Genomic DNA, 27249 nt, shown 5'->3' with positions numbered 1-27249 from the left:
CACAAAAGAAATACAAATATTGACGAAAATCTAGAAAATCTCATAAACTTACTCCAAAAACACTCAAAACTACTACAAAATGAGAACAAATATTGCAAAATACAGAAAATATTGCAAAAAACATGCATTATACAGGAAAACACACAACAGGACAACAAAAATACGCAGAAAACTAGAAAAGCACATCAAATGACTCCAAAAACACACAAAACTACAACAAAAATACACAAAAGACTCCAAAAAGCAGAAAAATAGTAGACAACAGAACCACAAGAATACACAAAATGACACCCAAAACAAAATAAACAACACATCTTCAGAAATAAGCAAAAATTAGTCCAAAAACACAAAATGACTCCAGAAAACATACATTACACAGAAAAATACAGAAAAGTACAACAAACTTACACAAAAATACAAGCAAAACACCAAAAATCACTAAAAAAAAATCTATTTGAAGATATTAAATGAATTTTTATCGGATTATTAAAGAAACGGGCCTCTGCTGGATGAATGTGTGATGGTTTCTTCCCACTCACACACTTTTTAATGGAGCTCAGAGTCCCTCCTGATTAGAAAGATCATTAAGATGAAGTGGGTTGAACCCCCCAGCAGCGGCTCAGTGGCCTGGATTCTGTTCCCAGGCGACACACACATGTGGGCTTTCTTTTAAGTCTGACTTACTTGTGGCCCAATAACATGTTTGCACTGCCCATGGAAAGTGTGTCAAACAGGTGGCAAAAAAAATAAAATTAAAAAATAAACCAGGACGTCCAACACGAGCACATCCATCTGCCTCGTATCGTCACACGTCCAAATGAGAACCTTTCACTTTTTCTCTTTTATTAAGTATTTTACATTCAAACATTGTACATTTTACATTAACAGTGATTCATTAGTGGAGCTGAACATTAATATGGCCTAAGAGTTTCCTTTTGTGTATTTTTCTACATATTTTGTGTGTTTTTCTTCTATTTTTGTTGTCGTTTTGTGTATTTTTCTGTATAATGTTTGTTTTTTGCAGTATTTTTCCTATCGTTTGTTTTTTTTTTTTTTTTACAGTTTTTTGTGTTTTTGGAATCATTTTTGCATAATTCTGTTGACGTTTTGTTTATTTTGCTTGTAGTTTTATGTGTTTTTGGAATCATTTTATCTCTTTTTTTGTAGTCCTTTTGTGTTTTTGTAGCCATTTTTGCATATTTCTCTTGTTTTTTTGTTTATTTTAGTTGTAGTTCTTTATTTTTGGAGTTGCTTTTGGTGGGTTTTTTGCATTTTTGTTTTCATTTTGTGTATTTTTTGGTTTATTTGTTTTTTGCAGTATTTTATGTATTTGTTCTCATTTTGTAGTAGTTTTGTGTGTTTTTGGAGTAATTTCTTTTTTGTATATTTTTGTTTTCTTTTTGTCTATTTTGTATGTTTTTTGTGTATATTTGTATATTTTTCTATATAATGTATGTCTTTTGCAGTAGTTTGTGTATTTTTCTGTATAATGTTTGTTTTTTACGTAATCCATTGATGTTTTGTTTATTTTGGTTGTAGTTTTGTGTGTTTTTGGAATCATTTTATCTCATTTTTTGTTGTCCTTTTGTGTTTTTGTAGCCATTTTTGCATATTTCTCTTGATTTTTTGTTTATTGTGGTAGTAGTTCTTTGTCGTATATGGTGGGGTTTTTTTTGCATTTTTGTTTTCATTTTGTCTATTTTTCTGTATAATGTATGTTTCTGGCAGTATTCTGTGTATTTTTCTTTTCATTTTGTGTAGATTTGTGTGGTTTTTTTTGTAATCTTTTGTATAACACATGATTTTGGAGTCATTTCATGTATTTTTCTGTCATTTTCCGCGTCAACTTTGGGCTCCCTGACGTCCATGTCCGTTCTAGACAAAAACATGTTGTAAAAGCAACCTAGATGCTGCTCTGATCATATAGCGTGATCAATCAGTTTAATCAATCAATAGATCTAATCAGGAACACGTGGCTAGAACGTGATGTTCATGAGAAGAAACAGTCGTTAGTGGTTGATTTAAGCAGAGCTTCCAGAGAAGAGGCTGAATTCATTATCCATGAGCTCTCCCACACACCTCCACCTACACCACTAAACACTCCAGTAACAAGCAGCATCACGTTGCTCAGCAGCGCAACACAAGCAACGCTGCTCCATTACAGCTGGAGAGCAGCAATGTGCGTCACATACAGAGTCAAGTCACAGGGTCAAAGTTCACAAAGAAGTTTCTGCAAAAAAAAGAAGTTCCTCTCAGTCATATTCAGGAAATAAAACGCCAACACAAAGTGGGATTGTTGCTGCTGCGCAGCAATGGACGGGGCCAGGCAATTTTAGGCAACATTAGGCAACAAGCAGATGAAAAAAGATGGAATTCTAATGTGAATTTTATACGAGCTGAAACTCAAACTCACTATTTCTTGATGCTCTATGTCAGTGGTTCTCAAGCTTTTCAGGCCACGACCCCCAAAATATAGGTCCCAGAGAAAATAGGTTCAAATATGGTGAGTTTGGTGAAGTTGCAGAAAAAGGGTAAAAATAAGCAAAAATGGGCTCAAATTGTTCATAAAATGATTCTTAGTTTCTTGAAGGCATCTGGCCACCCCCTCCCAATGTCTCACAACCCCAAATGTTGTCCTGTAGAAATGTTGACAATATCTTTGATGAATTCGTTCCAGAACCTTTGACGATCTGTTGCCTCTTTTGTCTTCTCCTGGCAACATTACAGCTGTTTACGTGTAGCGCGTCAACACCAGAGTGGTATTTCATCAAACACAGCTCAGGTTTAAGTCCAGGTTTAACCTGAGAGCCTGGCTCAGTTAAACCAGGTTCTAACTGGAACAACTGTTTCATCAAGGAGAAAGCACCTTGGTTACCATAGTAACACAGTCCATGGGGCAAACCTGCACCTGACCAGGTTTAAGCAGCAGGTTTGGTTTAATCTGCTGAGTCACTCTCATGAAACCACGTCATCATTATTAAAGAAGTCATTTAGTGATTCTTTAAAACACTCAATAAAAATCTACAAAAGGAAAAAAGAGTCAAAAAGACTGTTATACTTAATACGGCTTTAATACGGTATTTTAAAAAGAAATTAAACAGAATATCATGATAAATATTTAATTATGATTTTAAATCCATACAAATGATGATAAAATTATTGTTTTGAACATTTTTTGTAATCATTTTGTGTGTTTTTGGAGTCATTTATGTGTATTGTTGGTAGGGGTGTCCGATCCGATCGGATATTGGTCCGATATTAGCCTGAAAACAGATATCGGATATCGGATTCAAATTACCGGATTTATTTTATTTATTTATTTATTTTCCCAATTAATTTTGTATTTATTAATTCAATTGTAGAATACTGTAGATATTATGTTGAAGGGTAACATGTATGTAACCAATTAGTTAATAATAAATAGGTCAGTTTTTCTCATCCCTACTGTAGCTGACTATTGTTCTCAGTTTGAGTGACATCACTTGATCAAACCTTTTCTAACATTCTACACTACAAAATTAGTCATTATTATTTTTTTATTAGAGAAAAAAATAAATAAATAAAAGTATGATTCATGCTAATATCAGATCTATATTGGTATCAGCTGATACACAAGGCTGCAATATCGGTATCATATCGGAAATGAGAAAGTTGTATTGGGACTAATTGTTGGTGTCATTTTGTATATTTTTCAGTTATTTATTTGTATATTTTCAGTCATCTTGTTTATTTTTGCTTTACTAGTACAGTGCCCAATGGAAGTATGTATTTATATAGTGGGAGGAGCTTAAGTAGAGTTGTCATTTTACAAAGAGGTGTACATGCTCTGTAGTGTTATAAAGGGTTTATTTATGGGTGCAAAGTAAAATAGTGTGTGTGATTTCCCTGGTTTAATTCTGTGAGACATGAACACATGATATATTCATGTTTTGTGTTATGAGTTATGTTACAGTTATCATCAGTTATCAGATACTCTTGTGTTCAGTATAGATTACACGCACACACACACACACACACACACACACACACACAGTGACATAGTCAGATGTTTTGCTGAATCAATCAATCAATTTATTATAGATGAACATAAAATAATCAACAACAATATTAAATCAATAAGATATAACAGGCATTCATCTAAAACACAGCTGTGGGCCTCAGGGTCGTCTCACTCCTGGGCCTCGAACCGAGTTTTCTCACCATTTTTATTCTATGTTGTTATCTATAGTTTCTCCTCCTTTGGCTGCACATGTGTCTCCTTTTGTTATGATATTGATGTTTGTGATTGTCAGCGTAAAGCATGAGCTCATCAAAGACAAAGACATACTAAATGTATATACTGTAGGTCAAAGCATAGATTTAAAAGTTTATATCTAACAGTATTTTTTTTAATTAGAAGATGTTTTACATTTAGAAATCAAACGATCAGTTTATTGTTGTTAAAGATGACATTTACTGCTGATTTGAAGCAATACAAATAATGTTGAAGATTTATTTATTGATTTATTATTATTTATCATTTAGGGGTCTATTGTGTCTGTTTATTTGATTTATTAGGTATATGTATATGAGTTGTTTAAGGTGTATTAAGTTTAATATTTAAAATAGAATTATTCTTGTTTAGATTTTGTGTAATTTGGTCAAACTCTCTTTTTAGTGTTAATCTGAGCGTCCTAGTTATTTATTTATATCTCTTTGCTTGCGTACGTGGTTGTGTTGTAGTTAGATTTAGATTAGGTTGAAATCAGACGTTCTATAACTGTTCCAAAAAATAGGCTGTGAGAAAGTTGACCTAAATATATCTTATTATGGTTAAATAGGAGCTATTTAATCATAGTACGTTAAAAAAGAAACCATGAAAATAATCTATACTTACAGATATGCACATGATAAGTAGATAAAGTTTGCACCAATGTTCGCTGGACCAAATGGATCATAAACGTGATCCCCTGTCCTCAGACCCTCCTTCAGCAAAGAAAAACGTACAAAACCCAGTGGGAAAATGAAAGTTATAAACATGTGGTGAAGATATCAGAGTTTATAATGCAGTGTTCGTGGAGAAATGTGCATGTTTTGCTTTGAGCACAGCCGCTGCCATTGACCACCAATAACTTCTGGGAACTCTTTGAGTCTATTTCTAACTTCCGTTGTGGCCACTCTCTCTCTAAACGGCTCTGTGTGCATGTGGCTCAGACGACCCTCCCCCTTTCGTATCGTGTCCGTAATTCAATGCAGTTATTGACGACAAATTACCTAAAATCCCAGTTATGTCACTTGGAATCAATGGATTTGAATTGCCCCGCCCACCAATAACTTCTGGGAACTATTTTCTGTGTGCGTGCGGCTCCCGTCCGGTCTGACCCACGTTCAAAATTAAATGAAGCTAAACGTTTTGAAATAAATAAGTCCAAAATAATGGATTCACACTAGGGATGTGAATCTTTGAGTGTCTCACGATTTGATTCCGATTCTAAGGGTCACGATTCGGTTCAAAATCGATTCTCGGAATAATTTTAAATAACCATGAAATATTAACTTAAATAACTTTTAGCGGTACAAAAACTTTTTTAACCCAAACAAACTGTGACACAGTGACGTCATGAACCCGGAACCGGAAGTAGGGCGCTCAACACCGCGCCCATTACGCGCTCATTACTGAGAGGGCCATAATCTTAAAATGAAAGTTATGAACATTTTGCAACACCAAATTACTCCAAAATAACGGATGCACACACACACACACACACACACACACACACACACACACACACACAGACCTTTCTTGTATTATTGATAGAGTGATGATAGTGTATTTTGTCATTCTGTGTATTTTTTGAGTCATTTTGTTTGTTTTGTTGACATTTTGTGTGTTTTTGGAGTCGTGTATATTTTTGTTGTCGTTTTGCATATTTTTTTATTTATTTATTTGTATATTTCATTGTGATTCTTTTTATAAACTTTATTATTTTTGCTGGTTGGTGTTTGTTTTCTTTTTCTGTCGTTTTGTGTGTGTTTACTTTGGGGGCTGTTTAAAATAGGAGAGTGTTACCCATGTCTGTGTTAGTCGGGGCTGCTCCATCTGTCACAGGCTGCTGTGGCTCTGCCAAGTGTATTATTATCTCGAAGTGGCACACTTAATACGTCACAATATGGAAAAGTCAACCACTGACAAACACACACACATTTAATGCTTGGAGGTGCAGATTTGAGCAGAACGACCTGTAGAAATGCATGGAATAATGGGTTTGAGCAGCAGCTGAAGCAGTAGTAAAGCGTTTTGATGCTTTCACATTCTCATTCTGGTCCACCCACTGCTGTCAGCAGAGGGTCTGCGTAGGCCTCCACTCTAGCTGCTGCCATGTGTTCTCTCTACAGGCACACGCACACGTCCACAAAGACCAGCAACCATTGGTTGAAGAGGACGTCATTACAATCCATTATCCAAATCAACTTATTCATATCTGCAGCTCAGTTCATTATCACAGAAGCAAATATTAGCAAATAAAAGAAAATTGTTTTGGACATAATAAGGATGCATATAATAAAACACAACGTTTAATGATGACAAAAAAAAAACTCTTGACTCTTGACAAATTCAATACTAGTCTTTAAATGTGTTACTTTATCTGTTCTCAATAAAAACAAAGAGAGACAGAAAGATGAAGACATGGCACAAAAGTGACACATTTACATTTGTAAAACCAATAAAGATAAGGTTGTTGAAGAGTTTAATACTTTATGTGACGTCTGAAGGTCTGTGAACACCAAGAATACACAAAATTACTCAAAATAACATACAAAATGACAACAAAATCAAACAAAATTACAAAAAAATACACACACACATGATTCTCCAAAAACACTCGATTACACACAAAAACAACAGAAAAATAAACAAAACGAGGACAAAAAAACAAAAAAATGACTCATAGCATACAAAAAGCAACAAAAATGATTAGTATGACACAAAATATACGAAACTACAAACCTACAAACATCTGAAGGTGGCCACATGCGACTCCTAAAGTAAACACACAATGAGTCCAAAAATATTCACATACACATTCTGTGTTTTAGAAGTTATTTTTATATGTTTTCAGTTATTTATTTGTATATTTGTCGTCATCCTGTGATTTTTTTTTTGGAGTAAACTTTTGTATTTTTGCTGTTTTGTGTATTTTTTCTGTCATTTGGTGTGTTTTTAGTCGTTATTTAAAAATGTCTTTATTTTAGCGTGTTTTTTGGAGTCATTTATGTGTGTCTTTGATTCGTTTTTTTATATATTTTTCAGTTATTGTTTTGTTATTTGTAGTCCTCTTGTGTGTTTTTGGTATATTTGTGTATTTTTACTGCATTGTGTATTCAGTGCTTTATTATGGAACATTACACTCAATAAGAAACAAACACAAATGGGACAAAATATTTATTTTATTTTCATTAACATTATTGTTTAAAGGAAAGGCCTTTAAACTTTTCCCAAATTACCATTTCAAAGTTTACTATTTCTACATCATTTCTACGTCAATGTTCAAATTCCTGTTTTGTCTGTTTCATTCATGCTTCCTAAGGTAAATAGAGTTAACTATTTATACACTGAGACAAACACGCACTGAGATCACGTCCAGTCGTTACTGTAGCTACACATGCTAAAGCTAACATTAGCCCCCCTTTTTACAGTGAAAATAACAGTATGTATCTATTTCTGTCATTCTGTGTATTTTCTGACTCATTTATTGTATCTTTGGAGTCATTACTTAAACATTTTATTTTATTTTAGTGTGTGTTTTGAGTCATTCTTTGTATTTTTGTTGTCATTTTGGGTTTTTGGAGTTATTTATGTGTGTCTTTGGTGTCGTTTAGTATATTTTTCAGTTATTGTTTTGTATATTTGTAGTCATCTTGTGTATTTTTACTGTATTGTGTATTTTGTCATTCTGTGTTTCATACGCAGTCCAACTCAATGTGCTTTACATGATTAAAAGTCCAACAGACGACATTAAACAGAGTTTTAACAATCAATTCAAACAGCTCCAACTGAATGTGGAAACACAAACACAACATTGGTTCGCCCACACGTTCAGGTTCCAGTGCTCGTGTTACCAACACCAGCGCCAACGGGCCTGATGTCTTTTTTTTTCATTGTTACAGCAAAGAAAGACCTTTTTGTGTTATGTTTGTGCTTTGTTCTGATCTTTTAAAGTTGACTCCATGTAGCCTTTGATGCCTTTGATGTCAGAGGACACGTACAGACGAGTGTCAGATGGTTTATAGCTTAGGTTAGATGATGACGACCTGGATGGATGCAGTGGGAGATGATTAGCAGGACAATATGGAAAACTAATACACCAGTTAAACTCTACTAGTGTCACATTTAAAGTACATGTACTAAACTATGGTTCACTAGTACACTTTACTGTGAAGCAAACTGGATGACTAGTACTACCGGTACTAGTCATCTTTATATGCTAATTAGGGGGCAGGGAAACGCACATTCAGGCTTCTGAAAGTATTTCAACCATGTAGGGAGCTGGATTTAGTTACAACTCCTCCCATTTACATTAGGTGTACGAGTACTACTAGGGAATCTTTTGGCTTTACTAGTACTACTAGTAGACGAAAAACATTCTACTTGTACGGGGCTAAAGCCCGGACCCAAAGATATCACCAATTTCTACAGGTTCTGAGCTTGACAACACTGTGTCAAGCATTCTGATTGGTCAAAGCATTGCATAACGGCATCAAAGAGTGGAACAAAAAATATCATTACACATGGCACAGCAGAAACCTGAATAAAAACAGGTATGTGTTTATTTCAAGCCAAATTGCAGCACCTAGTGGACAAACGTAAGACTGACAATGATTGGAATCAATTTGACTGACATATTAGTGACATACTTGTTTCCAAACTTGTGGAAAACTTTGGCACAATTGTGGCAAAGTGGGCTTCACCCTGAACTTTTTTGTACAAAAACATCTATTGCCTATTGTTATTATCATTACCAAACTTGCTACAGTTGATGTCCATAATTATATTAGTTCAAATATTTCTGCTTTTGTAGCCTTCCCTACTGAGAATTTGCTTTATATTTGATATAAATCTCTAGTTTTTTTGGGTGGACTACATATTCCTGTATTTAAAACATGATTTATTGTCTCTCAGTAGCATATATTTCCAAAATTTCACATCATCTGTAACCCCTAAGGGCCCTACTTTAATCTGAGCAAAAATTAGCCATGTAGGTCATGTAGAAGCTTATAAAAACCTTATTTGTTATGGGTATGGGAGTTTTGGAGAAAAGTGGCTGGGGTAGAAGAGGTTAAATCTCAGAGGTGTTTTTCTCCTGGATAATAGTCAGGGATCATGTGTAGACGCTGTAATTGTACCTTTGAGCTGTTCATTTCTTCTGCTGCTTCTCTCTAGTGTGACAGTGTTCGTATGACGTCATTGGTTTGATTAAATTAATTCACCGTGATCTGCAGATGCACGGATGTGTCATCATCTCTGAGCTGGTTCTACATGCCTAAACATCCAGATATGTATTTTGTTGAATGCTTTCTGTGTGGGCGGAGCCAGCATCAGAATGGGAGTGTGCGTTGTGATGCCAGTGTTTAAAGTCACTCACACTGAGCTCACTGAGTGCACTCAATTATGATTGATTCACATTTTCACTGACGGAGCCAATACATCATTGTTTAAAGCAGTGGTTCTCAACCTTTTCAGGCCACAACCCCCAAAATAAAGGTCCCAGAGAGCAGGGACCCCCACTGTAGCTGAAGGTGGTTGAACACAGACATGAACATTGAAGAACAGTCATGTGGAGACAGGACTAAAGGGGAGAGATTTTTGGGGTCCATCCATAAAGTCAGTAAAATGATGGTCCATTGTTCCATGAATCTGTGATAAACACATTTATTTATTCATCTGAATAATATCCACTGTTATCCAGGAACATTTATTATTATTATTGTAGTCATCTTAAAGATGGAAATCCTGGTTTTAATCACTAATAAAATTGCTGAAAAGTGACCAAAAATGGTGAAAAAGGTGGTAAAATGAGATATTAATTTAAAAAATCACGGAAATTGGTTAAAGGTTTATCAAGGTGATCCCTCCCTCCCCCTCCCTCCCCTCTGCTCTCTTGCCCTGCCTTCAAACTTTCCCTCCCTCAGAGGAGCTAACAAGCTAATGTTAGTCCGACAGCAACATCACAGTAATATGACATGCTCTGTTAAAAGCATATTACTGCAGCGCTTCTCTCTCAATATGCACACACCTCAGCAGCAGCAGCAACAACTCAGTGTCATTTACAGCAGCCCACACGGAGGCTGCTGCTGCACACATGAACAACACATGCACCACAGAGTTCTAGTGTAACAATTACAAATCAAGCATAATGTAAATCAAGCAGCAGTAATTACTTTTCAAGCAGAAAAGTCACCAATTCCATCTTCTACTCCTTTAGACCATACACTGTAAAAAAGACGGTGCTCCAGCCCGGGAAAGGGGCGGGGCCTGTGAGCATTAGCTGTCAGACAGTCCATCAAACACAATCCTGGCTCTGATTGGTTCTTTTTGCTTGGTCGCGGTGCATTTTGGCAATCTGCCAAAAGCTGCAGGAGCAGCAGGGGGCGGGGCTCAATGAATCTGTTATTTTCACACAAACTACTAGTTTGATGTAAAGCTGTCCTTACATAGTGACAGCTTTAGCAAATATGACAAAAAGTCATTTTATAAGAGTTGCAGACTGCACCTTTAAAAGTTGAAAATTAGAATTGCCAAAACTGACAGAAAAAGTGGTGAAAAGTGTTCAAAGTGTCAGTATTGGCTTAAAAGTGGCAGAAATGGGGGAGTATCGTGTTGGGGTAATGTACTTAGGAACAATTAGTTTAAACTAGCAAATAATGGGTATGACAAATCATGAATGTGGTTAAATTGGCAAAAATGAGCATGAAATCTGGTGAAAAGAGGTTAAAAGTGTCAATAATAGGTCAATATATGTGACATTAGGTGGAAAAGTGGTAGAAAAGGTTTATAAGTGCTGACAATGTCTTGAAAGTGGAAAAATGTGCAGAAAAGGCATTGAAATTTGTTGAAGTGGAAGAAACGCGAGTAATGCAGCAAAAATGCATTAAAAGGAGCAAAAATATGGCAAGAAAAAGTGATCAAAATAGATAAAAATATGGAAAGTTTGGTGTAATTGCAGAAAAATTGTGAAATTAGGCAAAAATGGGCTCAAATTGTTCAAAAAATATTCCTAGTTTTCTTGAAGGCATCTGGCGACACCATCACAGTGTCTTGCAACCTCAAATGGGGTCCTTACCCCAAGGTTGAGAACCCTTGGTTTAAAACACATTACTGACATCTCCATGCTGTCTACGTGTAATCTGTGTATTTCTGGATATTTGTCTCTAATAGCTGGAAATGTGTATTCAGGACCAACACTGATTCAGACAGTTTCAGGTTAAAAGTGCTCCACTTTTATTTTGGAGGGGAAATAAAAAATCAAAGTCAAGCACAAACTACAATATGATACTGATTATAAAATTCCAGGCATGTTTTAGGACAATATCACACATTTTCACCATATTTTTCACTGTAAAACGGGTGAGCTAATGTTAGCTTTAGCATGTTAGCTAACAGACAGAAGTCAAATCCCTTGTGATCTCAGAAATGGAAAAACTCTGAAACAGAATTATGGACATTTTGAAAGGGAAAAAATATTTTGTGTGTGTGTGCGTGTGTGTGTGTGTGTGTGTGTGTGTGTGTGTGTGTGTGTGTGTGTGTGTGTGTGTGTGTGTGTGTGTGTGTGTGTGTGTGTGTGTGTGTGTGTGTTCTCCAGGATCCTGGCCACCGCTGGGACTCACATGAACATCCCTGTGGACCTTCGGACTCTGAGAGCCGTTCGAGTGCTGCGTCCTCTCAAACTGGTCTCTGGGATTCCCAGTGAGTCACTCCTTCACATCGTTACAAACCTGCTGGAAATACTGGCTGGAATGGATATAGATTTGTAAAGATTTCAGAGACAAAAGTTCAGATAGGCGTGACGTACACACACACACACACACACACACAGGCAAGGATGACTGTACATTAAAAACAAGCAACAATTTGACAATAAGATAGGATGAGAGGGGATGACATAATATGAGATAAGATAAGATGAGATACAATAGGATAAGATCAGATCTGATAGGATCAGATGAGATAAGATCAGATCTGATTGGATGATTTAACATGAGATTAAATACAGCGTAAACTTAGTTTGTTACAGCAGCTAGAAGAGTAAAAGGGAAAAGCACTTTACATTTAGCAACACATTTATGTGTATATCTATCTATATCTATCTATCTATTTATCTATCTATCTATCTATCTATCTATCTATCTGTATCTCTATATCTATCTATCTATCTATATGTATCTCTATATCTATCTATCTATCTATATCTATCTATCTATATGTATCTCTATTTCTATTTATCTATATCTATCTATCTATATCTATCTATGTTTCTATCCCTATATCTATCTATCTAATATCTATCTATCTAATATCTATCTGTATCTAAATCTAGATGATTTACTCAATGTTTATCTCTCGTCTCAGGTTTAGTTTGCATCTGTAGTTTCTTCTTCTTCTTCTTCTTCTTCTTCTATTGTTGTTTTTTTCATGGCTACCAGGTCTTCAGATCGTGCTGAAGTCCATCATGAAGGCCATGGTCCCACTGCTCCAGATCGGCCTCCTCCTGTTCTTCGCCATCCTCATGTTCGCCATCATTGGCCTGGAGTTCTACAGCGGGAAGCTCCACAACACCTGCCTGGAATCACACGACATCCTCGGTAACGTTTATCGACACATGATTGATTTAGCATTAAACATTCAGCTTCAGTCCAAATAACCATAACCAATAAATAATGACATTCATAAACATGGTTAGCATTAAAAAAAGGGAAATGAGAATCAATAGAAGTGAGAATGTAGAAAAAGAGAAAAGAAAAGATCGAAAGTGCGAGAAACATAAATAAGTAAAAAGAATAACTCAGTAAATAAAAATGGTCAGCATTAAAAAAAGAAAAAAGCAGATATGAGAATAAAAAGAAAAGAGAATCAAGAGAAAAAAGTAAGAGAAAAATATATAAATAAAATGAATAAGTAAATAAACAAATATGTTTCACACTAAAAAAGAAAAAAGGACAAATGAGAATAGAAAAGAAAAGATAATGGAGAAAATGAGAAAATGAAAGAAAAAAAGGAAAAAAAAGTAAGAAATAAATAAACAAAAATCTTTACAAGTAAAAAAAGAAAAAAACAGAGAAAAGAAAAAAAAAGTAAACCAAAAAAGAAAAGAAAGTAAAAAGAGAAAGGAAAGGACAAAAAGGGAAGAAATTAAAAATCAATAAAAATGTTAACAGATAAGAAAGAAAAACAAAAATAGTAAAAAAGTGGAAATAAAGCAGGGAAAAAAATAAAATGTTAATGGTTAAGAAATGTGTATTTATCATGGTTTTAAAAGATTGTGTTTTTTTGTTGATACAAAGTTCCACAAATCAAAGATTGTCTGTTAAATTGTCTTTGCAATACGACAAATTCTGAAATTGGAAGAAAAATAAGAACAAGTGAAAATTATTTTTATCCTCTTGTAATTTATAATTAAAATCTTCCAAACTCAAAATGAAACATTATCACACACACGTTACTCTTGTGAGCAAACAACACAGAGGGACAAAAAAGTATTCACACTCCAAACTCCACTATGGCCAAGACCAAAGAGCTGTCAAAGTGATCACAAGAACGGTGAGCACGGTGAATGACCTGCAGAGAGCTGGGACCAAAGTAACAAAGACTACCATCAGTAACACACTACGCCACCAGGGACTGAAATCCTACAGTGCCAGACATGTCCCCCTGTTAAGCCACTACATGTCCAGGCCTGTGTGAAGTTTGCTAGAGAGCATTTGGATGATCCAGAAGAGGATTGGGTTAATGTCATATGGTCAGATGAAACCAAAATAGAACTTTTTGGTAAAAACTCAACTCGTTGTGTTTGGAGAAGAAAGAACACCATACCTACTGTAAAGCATGGGGGTGGTAACATCATGCTTAGGGGCTGTTTCTCTGCAAAGGCACCAGGACGACTGATCTGTGTAAAGGAAAGAATGAATGGGGCCATATATCAAGTGAGATTTTGAGTGAAAACCTCCTCCCATCAGCAAGGGCATTGAAGATGAAACGTGGTTGGATCTTTCAGCACAACAATGATCCCAAACACATCGCCCGGGCAAGAAGGAGTGGCTTTGTAAGAAGCATTTCAAGGTCCTGGAGTGGCCTAGCCAGTCTCCAGATCTAACCCCATAGAAAATGTTTGGAGGGAGTTGAAAGTCCGTGTTGCCCAGCAACAGCCCCAAAACATCACTGCTCTAGAGCAAGAGTTCTCAACTGGTCTCACCCAACTGGTCTAACATGTGAGTAAGTAATTTATTAATTAATTTTAAGTATTTATGTATTTTTGACCAGCTGTCCGCAACCCACCCAATACAGGTCTGCGACCCACTTTTGGGTCCTGACCCACCAGTTGAGAATACCTGCTCTAGAGGAGATCTGCATGGAGGAATGGACCAAAATACCAGCAACAGTGTGTGAAAAGCTTGTGAAGACTTAGAGAAAATGTTTGACCTCTGTCATTGCCAACAAAGGTTACATTACAAAGTAATGAGATGAACTTTTGTTATTGACCAAATGCTTATTCTCCACCATAATATGCAAATAAATTCATTAAAAATTCTACAATGTGATTTTCTGGATTTTTTTTCTCATTGTCTCTCATAGTTGAGGTTTATCTATGATGAAAATTACAGGCCTGTCATCTTTTAATTGGAAGAACTTGCACACATGGTGGCTGACCAAATACATTTTTTGCCCCAATGTAACATGTTTGATAGGTTTGTGTTGCCTTTTGCTGTTGGTGAAAACCATGATGAAGGAACAGTGTTTTATTCTTTAATAATTCTATTTATTAACGTATGTTTGCTTTTCTCTGTTTATCTGCCTTGAATAATAATATTCAGTGGTACTTAGGTTTTCTTACGCTCTTCATTTTTGTGCAAAGACACTTTTTTTTAAATTCTTTTTACTATAAACAACTACTTCAGTGGGTTTGTCTGACAGTTGCAGGCCTGCACAAATGAAAGGGCTGATTCCAGCTGTCGCTGGCTAATGTAGCTGTTAGCTCATTATTTAGCAAACACGCTAATCACAGAGCACGCCACAGCATTTACTCTAATCACAGAAAGACAACTCTACAATCAGCGGACGTGTTTACACCGTTCAGGGAAAAAAACAAGGAGAAATAGATATTTTAAAAAGAAAGTAAGAGAAAAATAAATCAATATAATGAATAATTAAAAAGATAAAAATGTTTACCGTTAAAGACGAAAAGGAGAAATTAGAATAAAAAGAAAAGACAATGGCAAAAATAAGAAATAAAGAAAAGAAAAAAGACAAATGTGTACAGGTAAAAAAAAGACAAAACAAAGGACAAAGAAAGAAATTAAAAATAAATGAATAGAAATGTTTACAGGTGAGAAAATCAAAGAAAAAAGAGAAAGTAAGAAAAAAATAAACAAGTAAAAAACAGGAGAAAAAAGTAAAGAAAGAAAAAATATATGAGAATAAAGAGAATGAAGAAAAGAAAAAAAGAGAAGAAAGTAATACAAAAATAAACAAAAATGTTTACAGGTAAAAATAAATAAATTCAATTAAAAGGAAAAAGGGAAAAAAATAAAAAATGTTTACAGGTGAGAAAAAAAAGAAAAAAGGAGAAAAGGGATAAAGAAAAGTTCAGTGTTAAAAAAGACAAAAAGGGGAAATGAGAATTTAAAAAAAAGAGAAAGAATGAAAGAAAAAAATAAACCAAACTGTTTACAAGTAAAAAGAGAAAAACAGAGGAGAAAAGGGAACAAATTAAAATAAATAGAAATATTTACAGGACTGAAAAAACAGAAAAGAAAACGAAATCAAGACAAAAATGAATGAATATAAGTAGTTAAATAAAAAAATACAATTTTACAGTTAAAAAATAAAGTAGAAATGACAATAAAAAATGAAAAGAGATCTGAGAAAAAGAGAAAAGAAAAAAGGGGAAAGAAAAGAAGAAAAGACAAAGTAAGAGAAAAATAAATCAATAAAATGAATAACTAAATAAATAAAATGTTCAGTGTTAAAAAAGACAAAAAGGATAAATGAGAATAAAAAGAAAAGAGAATGGAGAAAAAGAGAAAAGAAAAGAAAAACAAAAATTGTTCTCTGTGTTTCTGACTTTTCTGGTTTTTGTTTCCAACAGACAATGAAACGGTGGACTCGTCTGAGCTGGCGTTTGCGTGCGGCATCAGGAAGTGTCCGGAGAATTACGAATGCAATGACACGTGGATCGGACCCAACGACGGCATCACGCAGTTTGACAACATCCTGTTCGCCGTCCTCACCGTGTTCCAGTGCATCACCATGGAAGGATGGACGGCTGTGCTATACAACGTACGTGTTTCACAGGACTTTACTGTTTAACACATGTCACACTACACTACATGTTATACATCAACACCAGGGGTTCTCAACCTTTTCATCCCTCAACCCCCAAAATAGAGGTCCTAGAGAGTGGTGACCCCCACTGTAGCTGAAGGTGGTTGAACACAGACATGAACATTGAAGAACAGTCATGTGGAGACAGGACCATCTATTAGGGGGAATAAAGGGGAGAGATTTTTGGGGTCCATCCATAAAGTCAGTAAAATGATGGTCCATTGTTCTATGAATCTGTGATAACCACATTTATTTATTCATCTGAATAATATCCACTGTTATCCAGGAATGTTTATTATTATTATAGTCATTTTGAAGATGGAAATCCTGGTTTTATTCAGAAATAAAGTGGGTTCAAAGTGACCAAAAATGGTGGAAAAGGTGGTGAAACTGGATTTTAAAAACCACTGAAATTGGTTAAAAGTCACAATTTAGAATGGACACAAATGGACAGAAAAAGTGGTAAAAAGGGTTCAAAGTGACAGTATTAGAACAATTAGTTTAAATTGGCAAAATAAGCATGAAAAATGGTGAAAAGATGTTAAAAGTGACAATAATGAGTCAACATATGTGACATTAGGTGGAAAAATGGTGAAAGGGTTTATAAGTGCTGACTATGTCTTGAAAGTGGAAAAAAAATGTGCAGAAAAGGTATTGAAATTTGATGGAGAAGTGTCAGAAATAGGAGTAATGTATCAAAATACAATAAAAGGAGCAAAAACATGGCAAGAAAAAGTGATGAAAATAGGTTAAAATATGAAAAGTTTGGTGTAGTTACAGAAAAAGAATAAAATAAGCAAAAATGGGCTTAAATTGTTCAAAAATGATTCTTAGTTTCTTAAAGGCATCTGGCGACCCACATCCCAGTATCTCACGGCCCCAAATGGGGTCCCCACCCCAAGGTTGAGAACAATTAGAATGAAGTTAAAGGAATCTAATATAAGGACATGACTTCCAGATGCTTCTCCTAAATCTATTCAAACTGGGCTCATTTTTTGTCACAGACAAAAGTTTTTTTTCTTCACCCAGAGTGGTTTCTAAAAATGAGAGAAAGTAATACTGAAATGAATAATGAAATAGATGTAAATGTTCATGGTTAAAAAGACGTAAGAAATTAAAGTAAGTAAATAATTAGAAATGTTTACAGGTAAGAAAAAAGAAAAGAAACAAACAGAAAAAAGAGAGAGAATGAGAAAGTAAGACAAAATGAATAAATAATGAGTAATTAAATAAATGAAGTTTACACTTAAAAAAGATAAATGAGAATAAAAAAGAAAAGAAAATGAAGAAAAAGAGAAAATACAGAAAAAAAGAAGAAAAAAAATAGCAAATAAAATTAAAAATGAACAAAAAAATAGAAAGTAAGAAGAGAAAAAAACAAATATTTACTGGTAATGGTGTTAAGAAGTGTTTATTCTTCATGGTTCTAAAAGTTGTGGGTTTTTTGTTTATACAAAATCCCACAAATTACAAATCAAATTTCAAACTCTAAGTACAAGAATTCACAAACAAATTCAAAGACTAAAACCTCAAGAAAATGAAAATGTAAGAAAAGTGGAGCTGGAATAAAGGATGATTTGTAAATCCCTAAATCCTTTCTTCACCTGCTGCGAGGAATTCACTAACATTTTGCTGTAAGTACCAAATGTGTCCGGGCTGGCAGATTAGGGCGGTGTCTGGTGCACGTGTGTCTCTATCTCGTTGGCCTATTTTACGGCGGTTTGTGCACTATTGAAAAAGTTGAAACCCGGCTGTTTTGAGCAAATTCCGATTAATTTTTGTTTTTATCTTTATTTCTGTTTGGTTTTTGATTGTAAATGTTGTGTATTGTGTTAATGTTAACAATTAAAAACAGTACAAAACAGTCATATATTTAAATGTGTACTATTAAAATATTTAACAAACGTTGTATGATGGGTTTACATTCAAATATCACGTCCCAGCAGCTCTGTTGTAAGGACGTAGTCTACGCACATGTGTTGAAAGGATCTGGTGTAATGCTGTTCGCCTGCTCTTGTGACATCATCAGCAGTTGCCGGACCCCGGATTAATTTTCTAGCTTTGGTACTTACAGCGGCACTAATAGCTGCGCGTATAGATGGTTTTCACGGCACGTCATCAAACCGCAAGTCGCAATATTGGAGGTACTCAAAAAAATGGTGAATTATTGCCGTGTTTTTGGCTGTACCAATCGATCAGACCGTGAAAAACATTTGGAGTTTTATAAACTGATAAAAGTTAGAACAAATCAGGGAAAACAATGTCAACAGTTATCAGAAGAAAGGAGGCGCTAGTGGTTAGCGAAGCTAAACCAGGATCGACGAAGCAAACATCTGGACAACATATAAATGTGTTTGTGTCACGGTTCGGTGTGGGTGTGGACCCAAATGCAAGGAGAGACGGAGGCAGGATAGACGCATAACGTTCTTGGAACCAGTCCATGTTTATTCTCAAAATCAAAATTTAAATCCAAAAACAGGAGGGGAGCAGGAACAGGGAGCAAGACCAGACACACTGCACACGAAGGGAGACCACAAACCTGACAACATAATACACACAACCAGCAACCACACTGTGACCAAGCACTCATTAAATAGTGGAGGAGGCCTGATTAGGAATGGGCCACACCTGGGTGCAAACATGAGGGAGCTACTCAATCACCAAGCACTCACACAGACATCACTGAGGGGTGGAGCCACAAGCAGGAATCCCTGAAACACAGACAAGAGTTAACACCAGACGAGACTCAAAATAAACAAAAACACAGAATAACTGAACTTAACCAACAGAACATGACAGTTTGGCCCTTTTCTTGTCAGATAACTAATTTTCTAGTGTGATAATAATAAAATAATTCATATCAAGCTACAGCATGTGGTATTATTGACTTAATATAATCACATTTAATATCCTGCTACAGTAGCAACACAGTTATTAAAATGTAGAGCTAAAATATAGAGCTGTATTTCTCATTGTATTCCAGGTTAAAGGTCTGACCTTTATCATAAGGATGTCACAGATTGGGTTAGAATTAAAACCAGGTAGTTGATCATATCAGGATACACAATAGATGGAAGATTCTCTGGGTCGTCATTGATCAAAGACGAGGGAACCTACTGGTATTGATCTGCACCACCAATAAACCCTAACTTTTCCAAGTCCTTCCCTTTGCATAACTTATTTTGAGGAGTTTTTCTGGGGTTTTGGACATCTATCCATCGCAGTGTTTACCTCTGAGTGCCTCCAACATGGCCGCGCATCCGGGTTACTGCTCAGAACGTGACGTAGGTGAAACCCCTCTATAGACGTAGGTTCAGACCGTGAGACCGCCCTATTTAAAGTAACATTTATCTTGTTTAACGTGGAGAGGTGAGTGCACAGAAGCACAAAATGACATTTGATGAAGTTCAGTTGGAGGCAGGTGGACTTCTCTGTCTGCTGCACAAACATTCAATAATGTAGAAAACAAATAAAAATCTGTTTAACTTATTGAGTGCCGTTCACGTCTATAGTCGTGAATTGTGTTTTTTGGCTTGGTTTGCTTGGAGACAGTAAGCAAACCATTCATCTCTGACCTAGATAGAAAAATAATAATCATTTCAACTTCCGGTTATGGTGGCTTGCTGAGTAGACGCGTGTAAGACTGCTCTGCTACTCAACCCTTTAAATCCTTTCTGAAAGCTTCATTTGAAGCGTTTCTCAGCTCTACTGTAACGTCAAAGCTCAAGTAAACACTGATGAAACAAAGAAAGACGAAACCGACGAGTTTCACGACTTCATCCGTTAATGCTCAGCTCGCCGCTAAATCATTTTCTGAATAGCAGTGGCAGAGCAGTTACGTTTATTCTGTTAGTTTTTATTTTTATTTTTGATTCTTGAATCAGTACAGCTATACTGTACCTCATGTTGTGTGGAACAGCTTTTTGCTTTCTGGAGGTCCAATATATGAAGGTGGGAACACCTGACGGGGTAATAGTCAGGTGGATGAACGATGGCGGGGGGGATAATTTTATTTATTTATTTTATTTCAATTCTTTGTTTGGTTTAAAATTACTGAAAGTGTTGGGAAGATTTAAAACAGTTGGTTCATATGTGGGTTGATTTTAAGGTTAGAATTACATCCTGGAACTGCAGAGGGCTACAAAAAATAAAAAAAGGTCAAACAGGTTATGAACAGGATGAAAACACTACAGTCTAATATAGTATAGTGTACATTTCATGAAAGAAATGAGTCTGATGGAGGGAAAATAATCCCAATGGAAAAAAATATTCATGTTTCTCCAGGACACACCAGTCGTATTTTCGCATAGATTTTTTTTTTGGTTTCAACACTACTAAAACGTAAAATAAAAGAGGTTTCCTATGATGCTATACTCCTGTTAGACCATTCCCCAGAATCTTTAGTCTATTATGGTTCCAGTTTGTCTAGTGATTTTCCCACATGGAGATTTAAGACAAAATGGTTGTCAGATACTGGCTTTGTTACTTTCTTAGATGAACAGATTAGATGTTATTTTGAAACAAATCCGATAGAAACTTCAAGAAGTATCAGATGGGAAGCATTTAAGGCTTTTATTAGGGGACAAATAATTAACATTACCAGCTCAAAAGCCAAAGAAACCTACAAGAAAACAAAATCATTAGAAGCAGAAATAAATTCCTATTGAGAACTCAATATAACGAACTATCTTCAACAACAGCTTTATCGAGCTTATTACGGCTTAAACAGACATTTTATGATCAGGGTGAAAAGCCTGATAAATGCTGACATGGCGCATCAAACAACTTCAAAATGAAAGACTTATAGCCTCATTACAGAATGATAATGGCGAAAATATTGTCTCCCTGGTTGAAATAAATGAAAATTTCGTTATCGTTCTGTTTTTTTATAATTATTGTTTTTTGTTGTATTTGTTCTGTGATTCTGGAGTCATTTTGAGTATTTTTTTAGTGTAGTTTTTTGCATTTTTGTTGTCTTTTGTGTATTTTTTGTATAAATATTTAGTTTTGTGTATTTTGAGTCATTTTCATATTTTTGTTGTCGTGTGTGTTTGGGGGGGTGGGGGTGAATCCATTCTAAATTTATACTCACCAGTCCATCCACGTGTAAAATTAAAATAAACATTTTGAAATGACCAAATCACTCCAAAATATCAGATGCACAAACTCGAGGTATTTGGAAGCCGTTGACAAAGTTTCAGGTGGAAAAGGCCCCACGTCGGGGAGATATTTGCTCCACACACACACACACACACACACACACGGACCTTTTTTGCTTTTATAGATAGATATGTTTCTTGCTTTATTTATTTTTTATGGTTTCCCATATAATGAACCAAAAAGGACTGATTCACTGACCTGATTCCCAACCAAGATTTGTTATAACGCAAGGATGGGGGGGAGGGGGTAGACATGTTTGTTTAATACATGTAATTTTATTTCCTTGTGTTACTCTTATGTTGTGAAAACAATAAAAAAGAATGTTGGTTAAAAAAAAAGCCTGGTCTCAGTGTTGTTTTTGTAGTTTTATAGAAGGAAACTAATGTTGAGGTGTCACTAAAGCAAAAAAAATGCTTCAAAGTCACAAAATATTCTGTGGGTCTTTAAAAATGAGTCAAAATACTCTAAAACGACTGGCACTGAGTGGGTAGAAATTTTGAAAATGGCTGGAACTGAATGAGTTAATAAACTTTAAAACTTAATGTTATTTTTTCCCCCTAATTTAATGCGTCTGCTCTGTCAGTTCCTGTAACTTTGCTCTTATCAGTCCATGGAAAACATCACGCAGCAGGTCTGAGCTCCTGAACGGCGCTGTGTCACACACACTGGAGGGAAAGACACAGGAGCTCATTGGAGCGCTGAGTCCGACATCCATGGAGCTCCGCCCACAGCGACTGCACCGCAGCGTACTCACGTACCAGACTCCACACGAGCTTCCTCATGTTCAGCTGTTTTTTTCCCTCACACACGCTTTACTCTGCATTTTCTCATTCAGTGGCTGTTAATATTAACTATTGTTATAATTAAATGATTTTATTACACTAGAAAGCTTAACTGGAGCCTTTTTTCCATCTCCGCTGTGTATTGTGTCAACATTCAGTGCAGCTGATCTTTGTGTGTGTGTTTGCATCTGAATGTGAGTCGTACTATTTTCGGCTCTAAAAAAGTCACCGCAAACAGTTTCTGATTTGATGAATTGCATTGTGTCCACTGCATTCATTTATTTGCATTTCCCCATCTCATTTTTTTGCACCCCTTATGAGATTCGCCTCCTTTACATATTCATCAGAGGGAAACGCAATAAATGGATTGTGGGCGCATTCTGACATGCTCAACATTCCCTGGAGTTTGTACCACTTATTAGTGCGTGAAGTGATGTTTTCACATGATTTAATACCCCTAAACCTTTAGTGAATCCACTCCTAGTGTGTGTGCGCTTTAATGATTTGCTTTTCTCTAAAGAATCCATCCTAATGTTGGTAAATGTGTTTGTTTTTTTCAGACCAATGACGCTCTCGGCCCAACTTGGAACTGGATGTACTTTATCCCTCTCATCATCATCGGCTCCTTCTTTGTCCTGAACCTGGTGCTCGGTGTCCTCTCCGGGTGAGTTTAATTCCAGGGGAGTGGTGTGGGCCGGTGCGGTCCAACGTTTATTTTTTTGATGAGCGAGTGGAGGCAGTGGCAAAAATATGGCAATAAAAGAGTGAAAAGTGACTAAAATGGTCCAAAAGCAGTCAAGAGTTGCCAAAATATTGGCAAATAAAGATGAACCAGGACGTATGCAATGGCAAAGGGTGAAATGGGCAAAATGTGGCAAACAATAGTGAAAAGGGGCACAAAAGTCAAACAAAAATAGGCAAAATGTAGGGAAAAAAGGGAACAAGTGGTATTTATTGCGCAAAAGTTAGCTTATTTGGTTGAGATGTGGCCAAAAATAAAATTTATTGGCAAAAGGAAGCTAAAGTCTGAAAAAGGGGACAAAGGAAGTTGCAAAATGGCCAAAGGAAATACCATAATTTCCCGACTATAAGCCACTACTTTTTTCTCACGCTTTGAACTAATTAAGTGGCTAAATTGTGTATTTTTCCCGGTTTTATAAGCTTCATGCCGCAACAAATTTGAGCTCCGTCACATTAGACCAGGTGGAACAATGAAATTAACATTAAATTGTTCTTGCTCGCACTGAATCATTCTGATCACTCATTTTGTCATTATGCATGATTGTCAGAGAGAGAGAGAGAGAGAGAGACCCCGCTGCAGCAGCAACAGCGTGGATGAAATCCCACAAGTCCAACACTTTCCTTGTCCCTGCTGGTGTGCCCCAGGGCTCTGTTCTGGGGGCCCTCCTTTTCGACATCTACATTCTCCCACATTCTCCCTCTCTACCAAACCATCTTCATCTCTTCCTCCATCCTCCCTTACCCTCTGTCTACAAGAAATTCATTCTTGGTTCTCTTCCAACTTCCTCAAACTCAACAGCTCCAAAACTGACGTCCTGCTTGTCGGCACCTCCTCCACTCTCTCCAAATCCAACAGTTTTCCTATTTCCATCAACAACTCATCTGTCCTTCCTTCCCCTCAGGTTAAGAGTCTGGGTATCATCCTCGACAGTACACTCTCCTTCCAGTCTCACATCAGTAGCATCACCCGGTCTGCATATTTCCACCTACATAACATATCTCGTCTCCGCCCCGCTCTCACCCCCCACACCACCACCATCCTTGTCCACAGCCTCGTCACCTTCCGGATTGATTGCTGCAACTCACTTCTGTTCGGCCTCCCCAACAAATCCCTCCAGAAACTACAGCTCCTTCAAAACTCTGCTGCACGGATCATCACACGGACCCCTACCACTCACCATATCACCCCCGTTTTACAGCAACTTCACTGGCTTCCCATAAAACAAAGAATCAACTTCAAAATACTCCTCATTACATTCAAAGCACTTCATAACCTGGCCCTCCGCACACTCCGCTCCTCCTCCACTCTCTAGCTCTCTGTCCCACCGGCCAAACTCATCACCATGGGGCGCAGAACATTCAGCCGCTCTGCTCCCCAGCTCTGGAACTCTCTCCCCCGACTCCCTGCCACTCTTCAAATCCAAACTCAAAACTCACCTGTTCAGACAGTCCTATACCACCTAGTCACACACTCACCACCTCAATCCGTACTTTTTTTTTATTCTGTTGCACCTGTTTTTATTGCTTTTATGAATCCATTGTACAGTGTCCTTGGGTGTTTTAATAGGTGCTTTAAATTAAAAATATATAATTTTTATTATAAATAAAATGAAGACATGAAGAGCCATATGTTGAGAATCAATGACTTAATAACAGCTTCTACGTGGTGTCTCTGATATGTAGTGATAATATAGTGATAATGTAGTAATAATGTAGTGATGATGTAGCGATATAGTGATGATGTAGTGATAAGTAGTGATAATATAGTGATATTGTAGTGATGATTTAGTGATATTGTAGTGATAATATAGTGATATTGTAGTGATATTGTAGTGATAACATATTGATAATATAGTGATAATTTAGTGATAATGTAGTTATATTGTAGTGATAAGATAGTGATAATGTAGTGATAATATAGTGATAATGTAGTGATAATATAGTGATATTGCAGTGATAATATAGTGATAATGTAGTTATATTGTAGTGATAACATAGTGATAATTTTGTGATAACGTAGTGATAATGTAGTGATAATGTAGTGATATTGTAGTGATAATTTAGTGATAATATAGTGATAATTTAGTGATAATGTAGTGATAACGTAGTGATAATATAGTGATAACGTAGTGATAATGTAATGATATTGTAGTGATAATGTAGTGATATTGTAGTGATATTGTAGTGATGATTTAGTGATAATATAGTGATAATGTAGTGATAATGTAGTGATATTGTAGTGATGATTTAGTGATATTGTAGTGATAATGTAGTGATAATGTAGTGATAATGTAGTGATGATGTAGTGATAATGTAGTTATATTGTAGTGATAATATAGTGATAATTTAGTGATATTGTAGTGATAATATAGTGATAACGTAGTGATAACGTAGTGATAATATAGTGATAATATAGTGATATTGTAGTGATAATGTAGTTATATTGTAGTGATGACATAGTGATAATTTAGTGATAATGTAGTTATATTGTAGTGATAACATAGTGATAATATAGTGATAATTTAGTAATAATGTAGTTTTATTGTAGTGATAATATAGTGATAATGTAGTGATAATGTAGTGATTATATAGTGATAATGTAGTTATATTGTAGTGATAATATAGTGATAATGTAGTGATAATATAGTGATATTGTAGTGATAATATATTGATAATGTAGTGATAATATAGTGATAATGTAGTTATATTGTAGTGATAAGATAGTGATAATTTAGTGATAACGTAGTGATAATGTAGTTATATTGTAGTGATAATATAGTGATAATGTAGTGATAATGTAGTGATAATAAGTAAGTATCTCTGGTCTTTGGAGAGAGCAGACGTGTTTTCATTCGCTCCGATAACACGACCTTGGCTACAGCTGGCTACAGCTGAACAGCCTGAAAAATTGGGCCCAAGACTGAAGGAAAATGGTGAAAAAACCGCAGGGAGGCCCCTCAGAACCCAATTCGGGTTTGGAAGAGGTCAAGGAGATGATACGCGAGGGTCTACGAAACCTATCTGCCGAGATAAAGTCGTTGGAAAAGACGCTGGAAAACTCACTGGAAAACCTACAAAGCGAAACAAAGGTACTGAAAGAAAAGAATGAAAGAAATGCTGAAGAGATAAAATTGTTGAACGCGAGGGTTGAACAGCTGGAACAAAAGGAAAGAGAGAAAGATGTCATCATCACAGGCCTAAAGATAAAACCCAGGAGTTACGCGAGTGACGAAGAAACAAAATCGATTGAACAACAGGTCATTGACTACCTGGAGTCGAAGGACATTGATCCTGAACCCTGACAACATCAACTCCTGCCATCTCCTGCCAAAGAAAAATGATAACAGAGCTGTAAAAATAACCTTCACGAATATGAAATTCAAATGACAACTACTGAAGCAAGGAAATAAACTCAAGGGAACGAAGGTGTACATCAATGAAAACCTGACGAAACAAAATGCAAGCATTGCATGGAAGGCACGCCAAATAAAAAAAGGAGGAGAAATTGTGAGGACGTGGTCAAAAAACTGCAGGATTTATATCCTGGAAGAAGAGGACGGAAAACCAATCCTCATCAAAACGATGGAAGACTTGCAAAAATACGAAGGATCCACCTAAACAACAACACTACTGATGGTAATCATGGATATGGACCCAGATCTATATAAACACTGGAAACAAAACTCAGACTGTGATTATTTTACGGAGACTGAATTAAATGTGGAAACCAAGAGTAAAAAAGGTCTGTCATTTATTCATTTTAATTGCTAGGTGGTGGGGTGATTAAGGATTACATTAAATTTAAATTCAAAGTGTTTATTGTCATATGTGCAGTTAGAAACATGTTTTCTTGTACAATGAAATTACTACCTTGCTTATGAACTAAGATATAATAATGTGTTTATACAAGTTAAATCTAACAGTGGAAAATACAACACTGCCAATAGAACTAACAACAGCAGTTTGAAACACGCTTATGAACTAAGATAT

The 27249-nt window shown here is 35.9% G+C and overlaps 1 protein-coding gene across 1 annotated transcript in view; it reads left to right on the top strand.

Moving 5' to 3' along the window:
* LOC114479317 (voltage-dependent R-type calcium channel subunit alpha-1E-like) overlaps positions 1 to 27249 on the top strand; it is a 127970-nt gene that overhangs the window by 18240 nt on the left and 82481 nt on the right. Inside the window, 4 exon segments of the mRNA XM_028472947.1 lie at positions 11841 to 11944; positions 12682 to 12840; positions 16341 to 16531; positions 23079 to 23182. Of these exon segments, the coding sequence (XP_028328748.1) occupies positions 11841 to 11944; positions 12682 to 12840; positions 16341 to 16531; positions 23079 to 23182 (558 nt within the window).

The sequence above is a fragment of the Gouania willdenowi genome, chromosome 17 (assembly GCF_900634775.1).
Source record: "Gouania willdenowi chromosome 17, fGouWil2.1, whole genome shotgun sequence".
NCBI lineage: Eukaryota > Metazoa > Chordata > Actinopteri > Blenniiformes > Gobiesocidae > Gouania > Gouania willdenowi.
Note: the sequence above shows the minus strand (reverse complement) of the source record. Positions and strands in the feature narration are given on the sequence as shown.